At 42.0% G+C, this 14977-nt stretch overlaps 1 protein-coding gene across 3 annotated transcripts in view; it reads right to left on the reverse strand.

Moving 5' to 3' along the window:
* CEP104 (centrosomal protein 104) overlaps positions 1-14890 on the reverse strand; it is a 71535-nt gene extending 56645 nt beyond the window's left edge. The window contains exons 1-5 of one of the 3 annotated variants that reach the window (XM_030222082.1): positions 14731-14890; positions 14399-14485; positions 8457-8578; positions 8161-8334; positions 2582-2720 (exon numbers count right to left, since the gene is read on the reverse strand). In XM_030222082.1, coding sequence (XP_030077942.1) covers positions 2582-2720; positions 8161-8334; positions 8457-8578; positions 14399-14449 — 486 coding nt within the window. In that variant the 5' untranslated portion in view covers positions 14450-14485; positions 14731-14890. Of the gene's footprint in view, positions 1-2581; positions 2721-8160; positions 8335-8456; positions 8579-11421; positions 11626-14299; positions 14354-14398; positions 14486-14730 lie in introns of those variants that run through there. The other 2 variants (XM_030222083.1, XM_030222084.1) reach the window with 2 other exon arrangements.
* Between the last annotated feature and the right edge of the window lie 87 nt (positions 14891-14977).

A 14977-nucleotide genomic window follows, 5' to 3' on the forward strand; every position in this document is an offset into this window, starting at 1 on the left:
CAAAAGAAAAATGTCCAGTCCATTCTACCAGGGTTGAGCCCTCTGCTGCTGACGGTTGACACAGCCTAGCTGGGGAATCGCAGGGAGGGGGGGGGGGGGTGTAGTGTTTTTTATGAAGGATAGGAAATTTAGGGGCTCTTTTCCAGCTGAAAAAGATAGACTGCTTCAGATTCTTATACGCAACCTATATATGGAAGAGTGGCCTAGTGGTTAGAGTGGTGGACTTTGGTCCTGGGGAACTGGGTTCGATTCCCACTGCAGGCACAGGCAGCTCCTTGTGACTCTGGGCAAGTCACTTAACCCTCCATTGCCCCAGGTACAAATAAGTACCTGTATATAATATGTAAGCTGCATTGAGCCTGCTATGAGTGGGAAAGCGCGGGGTACAAATGTAATATAAATATAAATAAATAAAATCTCTTTTATACAATGAAAATAAAGGCCATCACTTAGTGAAAATAGACTACAAACTAGAAACAAATACGTAGACATAAAATGAAATAGAAAACAAAAACAAAAAAGAAACCCAGAGTGGATGCAGCAGAACCCCAAAGGAGGAGAAACAGAGATGCATTTGCCGATGGGCCACGGACAAATGTACTCCTCCCTCAAATCTCCCATTGTGAATGAATACAAAATGAATACAAAACCTGAAGAAAATTCAAATATAAAAACTCAATACACATTTAGCAAATAAGTCATAACAGTAGCACCAATGCTATCATACAAACAGCAAGAACTGTACTTATTACTACTGGGGGAATTCAGCGTAAACTGAAAATTTCTGCATAAAACATTTTGGGAAATTCTCCCCCTTGTGTACTAAGCCATGCGGCAATGCCGACAGCCTATTCAAAGTGAATGGGCTGTGTCAGCATTAGCACACTGCCAGCCCTAGTGTGGCTTAGTAAACGGGGGGGGGGGGGGGGGGGGGGGGGGGGGTGCACAATATTTAAAAATTCTGCATTTTTGCAATTTTTTCTGCAGAATTTAGCCCGTCATAAGGCCTGCCCACTCCCCCAATAATAATCACTCTCCAGGCTGTACCCTCTCCACTTCTTTCTCATCTCGACTTAGCCTGAACCCCTTCCCTTCCCCAGTTTTCTAGTTCTCTCTCTCCTCTTAGCCCTCAACACCTATCTCTCTATATTCCTTTGCCCCCCACCTTACTGTGTCTTCTCCCGGATCATGTAGCGTAAAGCAAGCAGCTGCACATCAGACCATTTCCTCTTCCAGCCTAGGTCCACTGCTTATTTGAAGCACGCAGACTCCATATAGCCATGCAGTTGAAATAAGAAGTTGAGCTCAGGCCAGCAGAGGAAGAGGGACTGGTCTGATGCAGCTGCTCGTTCCTTCCATATGCCACATAATCCGGGAGGGCATCACAAAATTATTACACTGGACCCTAAAACACCAAAACACTTATTCAAGTAAATACAACACTGAAGAAATAAATACATTTTCTTTTGTACTGAACACAATACATAAACACCTGTGACGAACATTTCCCAAAGCTAACGTATTTCAGTTAATAAATTCAAAATAAAAAGCATATTTTTCTACCTTTGTGTGTCTGGGTCTTATTTTTCCATCACATTGGTCCCAGTTTCTTTTTTCTGCTTTCCTGTCTCTGCTAAATCTGTTTCCAGCAGCAGCTGTCCATTTGTTATTTCTTCCTCTCTCCTCCTTCCCTCAATATACCTGTCTCTGACACATCAATCTTTCTCCTCCATTTTTTCTTTTCTGCCTCTGTCCATTAAAATTTCACCCTCATGCTCTATTCCTTTTCATCTACTTATCAACTTTCTATCGCCTTCTCTCATCCCATACCTCTCACAATTCCCATCTTCCTATTCCCTTTATCTTTCATCTGCTTTCCATTACCATATTCTACCCTCTCCCACATGGATCCAACGCTCTTAGCATCCCCCCTTCTCATCCCACCCTTGTAACCCTTCCACCTCTGACATCTCTCCTTCTCTTTCTACACCATCGGACATCTCTCTCTTTTTTCTGTCCCCAAAATCCATCTCCCCTCGCTTTCCCCATCCATCTCCCCTTCTCTCCATTTCCCCCCTCCACCAAATCCATCTCCCTTTCTCCCTATTTGCCCCCATGTACCCAGTCCATTTTTCCCTCTCTCCCTTCAGTTCCCTTTGCCCGGGTCTCTTTCTCCCATTCCCCATCATCCCTTTCCCCCTTCCACCCCCTCTGCTCTCCCCCAAGTCCATCTCTCTCTCTCCCACAAATACGCCAGTTTCAACCTAGATGCTAACCGCCAATACTTAGGGGCACTATCTGGTTAAATGCCACTGAATATTCACAGTTAGCCATGAACAAGTGATTTCCTCTCCTGGCTGTTTAAATCGCTTTGAACATCAGCCAGAAAGAATTTTAAAAGATGTACAAAATGGTAAAAATGCCTCGTCTCCTACCTCAGGAAGGTAACATGTAGGGTAAATGAATCACCAGTCTGCAGTAGAATTTTAGTTTTAAAAGGGCAGTCTGCTGCTCTTACTACTTATGGTGAAGCTTAACAAGGTTTTTCCACATTAGGTAGATCAACTTGCTTGAACTTTACCTGATTGTAGAGGTTGTATCTATTGACGTAGTTTTTATGGAAAACCAGTTTCAGATATTGTCCTACTGCATCCACATAGACAGACTTCAGCTCACGAGCTTTATACCCAGTTTTCTCATTGTCTGACAATGACACATAACTGTAAGGGAGGAGGAACACATACATAACTAAAAATCACAGAAACCAAAAGCATGCTAACAGATATTATTTTATTTGTTACATTTGTATCCCACATTTCCCCACCTATTTGCAGGCTCAATGTGGCTTACATAGTACTGTAGCGGCGATTCGCCGGTTCCGGTCTGAACAAATACAAAGTATACATAAGGACAAGGTGTGGTTGTGGTAGAATGGGGATCATATATGGTAGATACATTGGGGGAACATTAGGTAGGAAGAGGGAGAGTTGTGGTGCGAGTCCATTACGTTCTTGGTGTTGTTGTATGACAGATACTCTTGTTTTTATGTTGGGTCGGTGGGGTATGCCTTTTGGAACAGGTTCATTTTTAGTTTTTTTTCCAGCACTTTAGGTGGTCGTACGTTGTTTTTACTATTGTTGGCAGTGCATTCCATAGTTGTGCGCTTAAATAGGAGAAGCTGGATGCATATGTTGATTTGTATTTGAGTCCTTTGTTGTTTGGGTAGTGGAAATTCAGGTATGTTCGTGCTGATCTTGTTGTGTTTCTGGCTGGCAGGTCTAGGAGGTCCTTCATGTATCCAGGGGCTTTGACGTAGATAATTTTATGGACCAGGGAACAGATTTTGAAAGCAATACGTTGATTGGGAGCCAGTGCAGTTTTTCTCGGAGGGGTTTTGCGCTTTCAAAATGCGATTTGCCAAATATAAGCCTGGCTGCTGTGTTTTGGACGGTCTGGAGTTTCTTTATAAATTGTTCTTTACAGCCCGCGTAGATTCTGTTGCAGTAGTCTGCATGGCTTAGTACCATTGATTGCATCAAGTTGCGAAATATTTCCCTTGGTAAGAATGGTTTCACACGTTTAAGTTTCCACATTGAGTGGAACATTTTATGGTGTATTTCGCTTGATTCTTGAGAGATTCCGATCGATTGTTACTCTGAGGATTTTCAAACTGTCTGCGATAGGAAGGGTATAACCTGGGGTGTTTATGTTTGTGGGTTTATACGTGTTGTATTGGGATGAGATTATGAGACAGTGTGTTTTCTCTGCGTTGAGTTTTAGTTGGAATGCGTTTGCCCATGAGTCCATGATGTTCAAACTGAGCTTGATATCATTGGTGATTTCTGCCAGGTCATGTTTGTAGGGGATATATATTGTGACATCATCAGCATATAAGAGGCCTTGACTGGCTAAGGACTTGGCTAGTGGGGTCATCATGAGGTTGAAAAGGATCGGTGATAATGGTGATCCTTGCGGTAGTCCGAATTCTGGTTGCCAAGGTGACGATATATTTGTGCTAGCTTTCACTTGATATGTTCTAGTGGTTAGGAAGCCCTTGATCCATTTGAGTATGTTTCCGCTGATTCCGAAGTATTCTAGTCTTAGTAGTATGTTATGATTGACCATGTCGAATGCACTGGACATGTCGAATTGTAGTAGAAGTATGCTTTTAACTATTGCTATTTCCTGCTTGAATTTAGTTAATAGGGTGAGTAGTACTGTTTCGGTGCTGTGTAAGGGGCGGAATCCTGATTGTGATTCGTGTAATATTGTGAATTTGTCTATGCAGTCATTAAGTTGTTTGGTTACCAAGCCTTCCATTAAGCAGAAAGTGGTAAAATAAATGTTCAATATCACACACAATTGGAGTCTACAAAATCACTGAGCCAGAAACATGACTGGGGCATTTTTCGTGCTATATAAAAATTATTTCAACTTGTTTGGGGAATATTCAGCTCTGTCATGCAGAAATTTATGCCTGTACAACAATGTCTTTATTTAAAATAGTGCCATTCGCTCTTTGCGTTAGGTAATATATATTTACAATAAATTACAATTAGTTTCAATATAAGATGAGCAATCACTCAACGCATGGAAACAAACACAAAGAAAATACAAATATGCAATAAGACAGTCCAAAAGATCCTACTACAAAACTAAAATAGGACCAGATTATAAAGACCTGAAGAAACTATTTCAACTCTTAAATAAGCTCCTAGACATCACTCCAATCACCACATCCAACTCAGATATTCCATCTGCAGATAAACTTGCAAAATACTTCAATGACAAAATAATAAAATTACGCAATACACTTCCTCAGCACAACATCGATATTGAAAGCTTCATCAATGAACTGGACTCTGACCTTGGAGAATGCCCAGCAGACCGTAGCTGGTCAAAATTTTCTCTTCTCACCACTGAATCAGTTACCCAAGCAATTCTTAGATTCTCCAATACCCACTGCAAATTGGACACCTGCCCCAGCCACCTACTCAAATCTGCCCCCAATCGCTTCATAGAAGACCTTGCATCCTACCTAAACTACATGCTCCAACAAGGTCTTTTCCCTGAAGAACATGGCAACATCCTACTCACCCCTTTACCGAAGGACACAAAGAAAAAAACAAACGATCTCACCAACTACCGCCCAGTAGCATCTATCCCACTAGTAGTCAAACTGATGGAGAGCATGGTGACCAAACAGCTCTTTGACTATATGGATAAGTTCTCATTACTACATGAATCTCAATCAGGATTCCGCACATCCCACAGCACCGAAACTGTACTGGTCACTCTCCTGGCCAAATTCAAGAATGAAATAGCCATGGGTAAAAGCATACTTCTCCTCCAATTTGACGTGTCGAGTGCATTCGATATGGTAAACCACAATATACTTCTTTGACTTCTAGACCACTTTGGGATTGGTGGAAATACACTTAGATGGATCAAGAGTTTTCTAAGCACAAGAACATACCAAGTAAAATCTAACACAAACATATCACCAATGTGGAAATCAGACTGCGGAGTACCGCAAGGTTCACCATTGTCACCAATACTCTTCAATATATTGATGATCCCTTTGGCCAAGTCCTTATCCAACCAAGGTCTCCACCTGTTTATCTATGCTGATGATGTCACAATCTACATCCCTTTCAGACACAACCTATCAGAAACAACCAATGACATCAAGCGTGGTTTAAACACCATGGACTCATGGGCAAACTCATTTCAATTGAAACTGAACACTGATAAAACACACTGCCTTATCCTCTCATCCCAGCACAATAATTACAAACCCACAACCATAATCAACTCAGATCATATCCTCCCCATTTCAGATAGTCTCAAAATACTAGACTTTACAATTGACCGCAATCTTACACTTGAGACCCAAGTAAACTCCACTGTAAAGAAAATGTTTCATTCAATGTGAAAACTTAAACGTGTAAAACCATTTTTCCGGAGGGATATATTCCGTAACCTAATTCAATCAATGGTACTAAGCCACGTTGACTACTGCAATGGAATCTATGCGGTATGTAAAGAACAACTCACAAAGAAACTCCAGACAGTCCAAAATACAGCAACCAGGTTGATATTTGGTAAAACACGATTCCAAAGTGCCATACCCCTCTGTGAAAAACTGCACTGGCTTCCGATCAAAAAACGTATCACCTTCAAAACCTGCACCCTGGTCCACAAGATCATCTAGGGTGAAGTCCCAGGTTACATGATTGACTTGACTGATCTCCCAACCAGAAATAGAACCAGTTCATCACGGACTTACCTGAATCTCCACTACCCAACTTGCAAAGGACTCAAATACAATACAACCTATGTGTCCAACTTCTCCTACATAAGCACACGACTATGGAACGCACTGCCAAAAGCTGTGAAAACAATCTATGACCACCTAAAATTCAGAAAATCACTAAAGACCTACCTGTTCGGTAAGGCAACCCAACATAAATGCCTCAACTCTGCAACACATCTATACCAAAGATTGTATTGGACATTATCTAACCCTTCCTATCTTCAACCCCTAATGTGCCTGAATCTTACCTACCCTACTCCACCCTAACATCTAATTGTATTTGTTCCTCTACCGGACTAGGCGATTGCCTTTATGGTACTATGTAAGCCACATTGAGCCTGCAAATAGGTGGGAAAATGTGGGATACAAATGTAACAAATAAATAAATAAAAACTCACAATGATTCATAATAGGAACTGTAATGCACCATCACTTACTTAATACTCGGAATATTTTCTCCCTATACCGGATTGTTTACTTTTATTATGTCATCCATGTTTTCTATATGTAATACCAATTGAATGTTTTCCTCTTTTTACCTGATTTGTTTATTATGTCATCCATGTTTTCTATATAATACCAATTGTATCTGTACTCTGGAATGGCGCAAGCCATGACGGAAAATTGTAAGCCACATTGAGCCTGCAAATAGGTGGGAAAATGTGGGATACAAATGCAACAAATAAATAAATAATGCAAAATAACCAATATTATGGAATTAAGGGAGAGGCCTACTTTTTATACTATTACCAGTTAATTTTGACAAGCTCTTATAGGTGGTTATTTTTTAATTTAAAAGTTTGCATTACTTCTGCTCATGAAATCTGCGCATTTTCCACACCAGCTACGTGAGCCATCAATAAGGCTGTGAGGTGCTTCTCTACCCAACTCAGTACTGGACCTACTCCCTCTGATACCTGTCTGCTGCTGGTGGCCCTGACGGTTGATAGAAGCTACCGCTGTCACATTATCCAACAAGATCTGTACTATGGTTTACAGTTTATTAGTCATTTACTATACTGCTTTCCACAAGTCATATCAAAGCGGTTTACAACATAAAGAGAGAAATAAAAAGGAAAAAAAGAAATGGAATTCCATTGCCAAATAGGATAGTAGACAAATCAGTGGCAGTAGAGAAGAATCGAGGTGATATAGTAAACAGAAAAAAATGAGTCAGTGTCCATGCACTGCCAAACCATCCCGCCAGTCCCATCACTCAAGCAGCAAAGGCAGAGCCACAGAGCTAGACGAACATCTCTAAATGACTGACGAGTCGCTTGGTCTTGACTGAATGTTATAGACCAGGGGTACTCAAATCAAGTCCTCAAGGCCCATGACCCACCCTGGTTTTCAAGATTTCTATAAAATGTAGGAAATTTGTCTGCATTCCATGCATGCAAATAGCTCTCATACATATTTATTGTTGAAATCCTGAAAACTAGGCTGGGTTGTGGATTGGATTTGAGGACCCCTGCCATAGACCCTGGATCACCTCACTCAGGCCACAGAATTTAGGGAAAAGTCTACTACTGAGTTAATTTTCACATGCTGTTATATTTTTTTAATTTTCCCATATATTGGGATCCTTTTACTAAACTAAGTTAGGTGATGAAGTGCACCTAACACAACTAAAAATGGAGTATCCTTGTTTGATCTAAGCTGCCTTTTAGGATCATACAAGCTTAAATTTCTCTGCTAAATAAGCATATTTCATTTGCCTACTAGCCTGAAAAGTGAGAATTTATCAAAATTCAATTTGCGCCAAACCTGGTAATCAATAGTAAATATCAGGTACATGAAAGTAAAATGGCACAAAAATATTGTCTACTTATCTTCTCCCTTACCCAAGTCTGTTAAACCTTTCTGACTGGTACGGTGCAAAGTATTCAGGTAGGCTTTCAGTAATGTAAAACTCAATTTTGGAAGAAATCAGATATTGATGAGCAAGTAGCTGTAGTTTTCTAATTCTACATCTTTCTACCATCTGAAGGACAATTTCTTGAGGGTACTGGCAAAATCTGCAAAGAGAAAAACATGCCAGTTATTTCCCTCAACATTCTCATTACTATTACTTAAGAGCCAGGGAGTCAAACTTCCCAGTTAGTGGAAGAGAACAATTTTAGTTCTTTAGTTATAATACCTTGCCGATCGCCATCCATTTACAGTTGGTGCATGCACCATCAGTTCTTTTGCACTGAAGCCATCTTCACGTCCAGATGAGCTGATCACAATAAATGCAATCTTGTGAGGCATTCTGTACAGCTGAAATGATGATCAAAAAAGTGTTACTATTTACAATAAAACTGGACATTAAGGCAAAAGGTGTATTTTTTGAATAGAATGCTAGTCTTTTGGCCAAATGCCAGCCATATTGAAACTGAGCGAGTGAGGCTTTGAAACAAAGTTGGGAAGGCAAGAAAACAGATGGCTCACCCTTGCGCTGCCAATTCCCATTTATTCCCCATTATAAATTACACCATTCTACACAGTAACATAAAAGTGACAGCAGATAAAGACCTGAACGGTCCATCCAGTCTGCTCAACAGTTACATTATCAAGTCACGATTAAATCAACAATCAACGCGATATTATGCTTGACAATGATCCTTCCTTGGTGTTTCTGGGACATAGACCGTAGAAGTTCGCCTGGCTCTGTCCTTATGCTCCAACTACTGGAGTTGCCATAAAAGCCCACTCCAGCCTATCTGAATCCATCATGTCATCTGCAGGACACAGACCATAAAAGTCTGCTCAGCATTGTCCTCGCGTTTCAAATTACTGAAGTTTGTCAAAGCCCTCTCCAGCCTATCCTATAACAGATTGCCATATGCGGGACCCAGACTGTACAAGCCTGCCCAGCACGAGCCTTAGTTTTTACAGCCAGAGTTGCCATCTAAACACCACTTGACATGCAAACACATATGCAACCCTTTACGTTTTGTTTTCTATACCATTCATTTTCTAATTAGAGATCCTCTGTGTTTATCCCACGCCTTCTTGAATTCCGCCACCGTTTTTTTCTCCACCTCCTCCTTCGAGAGGGCATTCCAGGCATGAACCACCCTCTCTGTGAAAAAGAATTTCCTCACATTACTCCTAAGTCTATCAACCCACAACCTCGATTCATGTCCTTTAGGTTTACTGTTTTCCCTTATATTTGTTTCTATATTAATACCTTTCAAGTATTGGAACGTCTGTATCATATCTCCCCTGTCCCTCCTCTCCTCTAGGGTATACATATTCAGGCCTTCCAGTCTCTTCTCATGTGTCTTTTGGCGCAAACCCCATACCATTTTTGTTTCCTTCCTCTGGACTGCTTCAGGTCTTCTTACATCTTTAGCAAGATATGGCCTCCAAAAACTGAACACAAGTGGGGCCTCACCAACGACTTGCACAGGGGCATCAACACTTCTTTTTTTCTGCTGGTTACACCTCTCCCTATACAGCCCAGCATCCTTCTGGCTACAGATACTGCCTGTTTCTTCATCTTCAGATCCTCAGATACTATCATCCCAAGGTCCCTCTCCCTGTCAGTGAATATCAGCCTCTCACCGCCTAACATATATGACTCCCTAAGTACATCACAATGCACTTCGTTGCATTGAATTTTAATTGCCAAACATTAAACCATTCTTCTAACTTTTGCAGATCCTTGTCATGGTTTCCACTCCCTCCAGGGTGTCCATTCTGTTACAAATCTTGGTATCATGCAATGTCGCTCACAAATATATTGAACAGAACTGGCCTCAGCACCAATCCTTACCTTTCCTTCCTCCGAGTGAATTCCATTAACCAACACCCTCTGGCATCTGTCTGTCAATCAGTTCCTAATCCATTTCACCACTTTGGGTTCTAACTTCAGCCTGCCAAGTTTATTTAAGAGCCTCCTATGAGGAACCATGTCAAACGCTTTGCTGAAATCTAAGTAGATTACATCTAGAGCAGATCCTTGATACAGTTCTCTGGTCACCCAGTCAAAGAATTCAATCAGATTCGTTTGGCACAATTTACCTTTGATAAAACGATGTTGTCTCAGATCTTGTAACCTACTGGATTCCAGGAAGTTCACTATCCTTTCCTTTAGCATCGTTTCCATTCCTTTTCCAATAATTGAATTGAGGCTTACCAGCCTGTAGTTTCCAGCTTCTTCTCTGTCACTACTTTTGTGAAGAGGGACTATACCCGCTCTTCTCCAATCCCATGGAACCTCTCCCATCTCCAAGGATTTATTAAACAATCTTTAAGAGGACCTGCCAGAACCTCTTTGAGTTCCCTCAATAAATATCCTGGGATGGATCTTGCCTGGTCCCATGCCTTTATACACCTTCAGTTATACATGGTGCCCTGATTCATAGGAGCTAACTTTTCACAATAATTGGGGGTGCCAAATTTACAACACATTATCCTTTCCTGGACACAGTAAAGAGTTTCCTCAGTACTGGGTATGCTCAAGCACTCACTCCACTCAGATCTGGCACCTATACCCTCAGGTATGCTCAGGGTATCATATGCTAAAATACCTTTTAAGATGTCATCTTTCTGGCGGATCTGAAATTATCTTCAACATTGGCATAGGAAAATTAGAAAGTTAGAAAAACTGAACAGAAGTCAAAGCCATCACCAAAGTCTCCTACATGCTGGCTGTAGTTGGCAACAGAAAATGCTGGAAAAAGTTCTACAGCTTCTTCAATTCCTCTTCAGAGATTAAAATTGTACCCATTATACTCTTGCCTAGAAGTGAAATTCATCACTGTCTTAAGATTTAAAAAAAACAAAAGAAAGAAAAAAAAACCTAACCCATTTGGAGACATTGCTGCCACCAGAAACCTGCACCCTGAGGTAAGAAATGACAGCAGTTAGGACTATTGTCAACATGTCATAAGGCAATGTTTCCTAACCAAACTGGTTTTTTGGACAGCCACAACAAATAATCTGAAGTATACAAATCTGTCTCTTGCATATGTCTCTAGAAGAGGGACAGAAAACCAGTGCCTTGAATGAGCTGTATTACAGCTATTTTTAGGTTAAAAAAAATGAAATATTAAGACCATAGAGCCTATGGAGGAAGAGAACGGGAAGTTAAAGATGACTGATCTCAGCTGTACCCGATTCTATAGGCACTTGACACTGGATATTCATCACCGATCAGTTTGGAGAAAGTTCCTTTGCAAGCAGTAAAAGCAGCAGCTTTCAAAGTATGGTAGGTAGGTGCTTAGCCAGAGAATCCATGGGAGAAAGCAATGGGCTCAGCAGGCCTCATATCATCATTGGCTCTCGGGGCTCAAACCGAACTGGGTTCTGGTCATCACTGAGGCAGCCCAGATTCAGAACCATGGCCAGAAGCCTAGGCCCAGCGTCATACCTAAAGGAGCACAGAGAAGCCTGAGGAGCCACTGAGGCTTTAATAACCTGGAAACAAAATCTCACTACCTGCTCTCTCCCATGCATCATCTCCACAACCACTTCTTGACAAAAATCTCTCTCATGCCTGCACAGCCCCAGCTAGGCTGTCAGTACAAAAAGCTGTTGGGAAATGTAGACCAGGAACACTTTTCGGGGGTCAGAAGGTGATAATGCAACCAGGTTAATTTATTTCCAGTGGAATCAGCATTCTTGCTGTACCAAAAGGTCCTTGCAACTTCCTGTTTCTGACTGGGCAGGACGTGGTAGAGGGGAGGCCCAGGCTTCCGGGTTAGTGGTAGACAGCATGTGGGACTCGCTCTTGCAGACCCGTTTAAGCAATAGGGAGAGTAGTGTGTGGGGTGGGGGAGGGAAGGAGAGCGGCTGCAAGTGGGGGAGAAGGAAGACAGAGGAAGATTTGTTGACATGGGTGAAGAGGAAGAGAGAGATATAGCAAAAAGGGGAGGGGAGGAGAAAGGGAAAACATATTGAATATGGTGGGGGGAGGGAAGGAAGGAGAGAGGCTGCAAGAGGGGCGAGAGGAAGAATTGTTGGACATGGGGTGGAAGGGAGAGATGCAGCAATGGGGTGGAGAGGGGCAAGAAAGGTAGAAATCTTGCATATGTGGTGGAGGGGAGGGCAAGATGCTGAATGGAGAGGAGCAAGAGAGAAAAATGGACATGTGGAGGGGAGGAAGGAAGAGATGCTGCATGGGGGAAGGGAGAGATATTGAACTTGGGGCACAAGGGAGGAAGAGTGAAAAATGGAGTGGGAGAGAGACAAAAATGTTGGACATGGATGTTGGGAGGTAGGAAGAGTGCTGCATGGAAAGAGAGGGAAGAAAGATGTTGGACCTCAGGCACAAGGGATGGGGAGAGATGTTGGACATGGGGGTAGATGAGAAAGAGGGAGGCAGAGATTCAGGAGGTAGAGAGAAGAGAAAGGAGATGTTGGATCCAGGAGCAGAACAGAGTGATGGAGAGATGCCAGACAATGAGAATGAGGGACGAGAGAGGGAAAATGCTAGACCATGGAGGAGATAGCAAGAGGGAAGAGAGAAGGGACAGGGCGATGTCACGCTACGAGAGTGAGGAGGGGAGAGAAAGAGGGAGCAGCTGCTGGGCTAGAAAGGTGGAGGGAATAGTGGAACCATGGAAATGAATGAGAGGATAATGATTACAGGGTAGAAATATGGTAATGGAGAATAGATTAAAGGTGAAAAGGAAGGAGTGAGATGGGGAATGGGAGAGCTAGTGGGTGAGAGTAAAAGATGGCAATCTGATAGGTAGCTGAAAAGTGAAAAGGAGGAGAAAGGTGAGAGAGAGTGAAGTTTGAGTTGACAGGAGAGAGTAGAAAAGACAAATGGACGGCAGCCACTTGAAGGAGAATTAGCAAACAACAGACAGGAAAGCAGAAAAGAGAAACTTGAACCAACATGATTAGAAAAATAAAATGCCCAGACCACAAAGGTAGAAAAAAAGCATTTTATTTTGAATATTTTAAATACGTTAGCTTTGGGAAATGTGCATATCAAATATCTTTATTTTGTGTTCAGTAGAAAAGGAAATGCATTTATGCTTTTATTTCTCCAGTGTTGCAGTAGATACTAAGTTTAACTTCTTGAGGTTCCCAGTTCAATTTTTGCCTAAATATTTTAATTTCTAATTTGTGATCCCTTGTTCTGTATTTGGTGAGAGCCTGTCAGTATGATAGTAATAGCATGTGGGGAAATCACAGGGGAAGAAGGGAGGAGAGGGTATTTGAGAGGGGTGCCCTCTTTTATTTTCTGATCTGGGCCCTAGCATGTCTAACAGTGGTCCTGACACTTACCGAGTACATCCTCCAAAGACAGCCAGAACTCCCCTCTACCAAACTCTGCAATCAGCGATAGCATCCTTGAGCTTGAGGTGTCAACCTCAGTGGCTTAGGAATGCTGCTGCTTACCTGCCAAATTTGGTAAAAGGGAGTTCTGGCCAACCTCAGAGAATGTGTTCAGCTGAGCTCGGGGCTTCTCATTAGCTAATGTATTTATATTTTGAGGTAAGAGTAGGGCAGGGAAGAGAAAAACTACTGAAGACCTATCTCTTCAAGAAGGCATACCACAAAGATCTACCAATGTGAATATATACAACTCCTCCACATATATTCAGAACTGTCTTACAATAGCTGCTCATTATACTACTATCGTGTTTTATCATTATCATGTTGCCCAAGATGCTTCTGTAACACTAAGAAGCATATTTTCAAAGCACTTAGCCTTCCAAAGTTCAATAGGTTTCTATGGAACTTTGGAAGGCTAAGTGCTTTGAAAATATACCTAATGTCTATTTTCTAATATATCTCCACCATTCATGATGTATTGTAAGCCACATTGAGCCTGCAAAGAGGTGGGAAAGTGTGGGATACAAATGCAATAAATAAAATTTTGTGCCCATCTAAAATTGGCTTTCTGGCCACACCACTGGAGCCCCCACCCTCTTCTTAGTCCTTCGCAAGGCCTGCTAGAGTTTTAAAAATATCTGAAACCAAGTAAACACCTACACAAAACAAAGGGATACATGAAGAATATTTAGATTTCCTCACTTTTCTTTCTGGAGACTTCTCGAGCCAGCAACTCCCGGGAACCGGTTTTCTTTGCTTAGGAAAAAAAAAATATATATATATATATATTTATTCTGGTACCTTGTTCTCTAGCTTCCAAACTCCGCCTTTAAGGTGGTTGGTTTCAGTCATCCCGTTGTGAAGGGAGAGCGAACACCACAAGGCACTCTGAAACGCACAGACAGAAGTAGGTAGCAACGCCAGAATGAGGCTTGGTACGCACTGAGAGACGCTATTGGAGCACCAGAATGAGACTTGCAATGCAGTTAGAAAGGTTATTGGAGCACCAGAACGAGGCTTGGAACGTATTGAAAAAGGCTACTTGAAAACAAGAATGAGGCTTGGCATGCACCTACCTACCAACGCCTTTCGGGCGTTGGAAGGTGGGAGTGCAAGCAGGCTAATTTACTCACAGTGGAATGGATGGAACCAGCATTTTTGCTGTGCCAGAAGGTCACTTCCTTAGTGTTGATGTTTCTTGAGCATTCTGAAACTCACGCAGCAAAACAAAGAAGAACATCTTTACGGAGCTCTAGAGCCCCAAGCCAGTGGGTTGGTGGCCCAGCATGTGGACTCGGAGGCAGAATGGTTGGTGGGTGGTCTCGCGAGAAACATCAGCGACCGGTATCCATGCCAACATGACGTCAATGAGCGTAGAAC

The sequence above is a fragment of the Microcaecilia unicolor genome, chromosome 13 (genome assembly GCF_901765095.1).
Source record: "Microcaecilia unicolor chromosome 13, aMicUni1.1, whole genome shotgun sequence".
Lineage (NCBI taxonomy): Eukaryota > Metazoa > Chordata > Amphibia > Gymnophiona > Siphonopidae > Microcaecilia > Microcaecilia unicolor.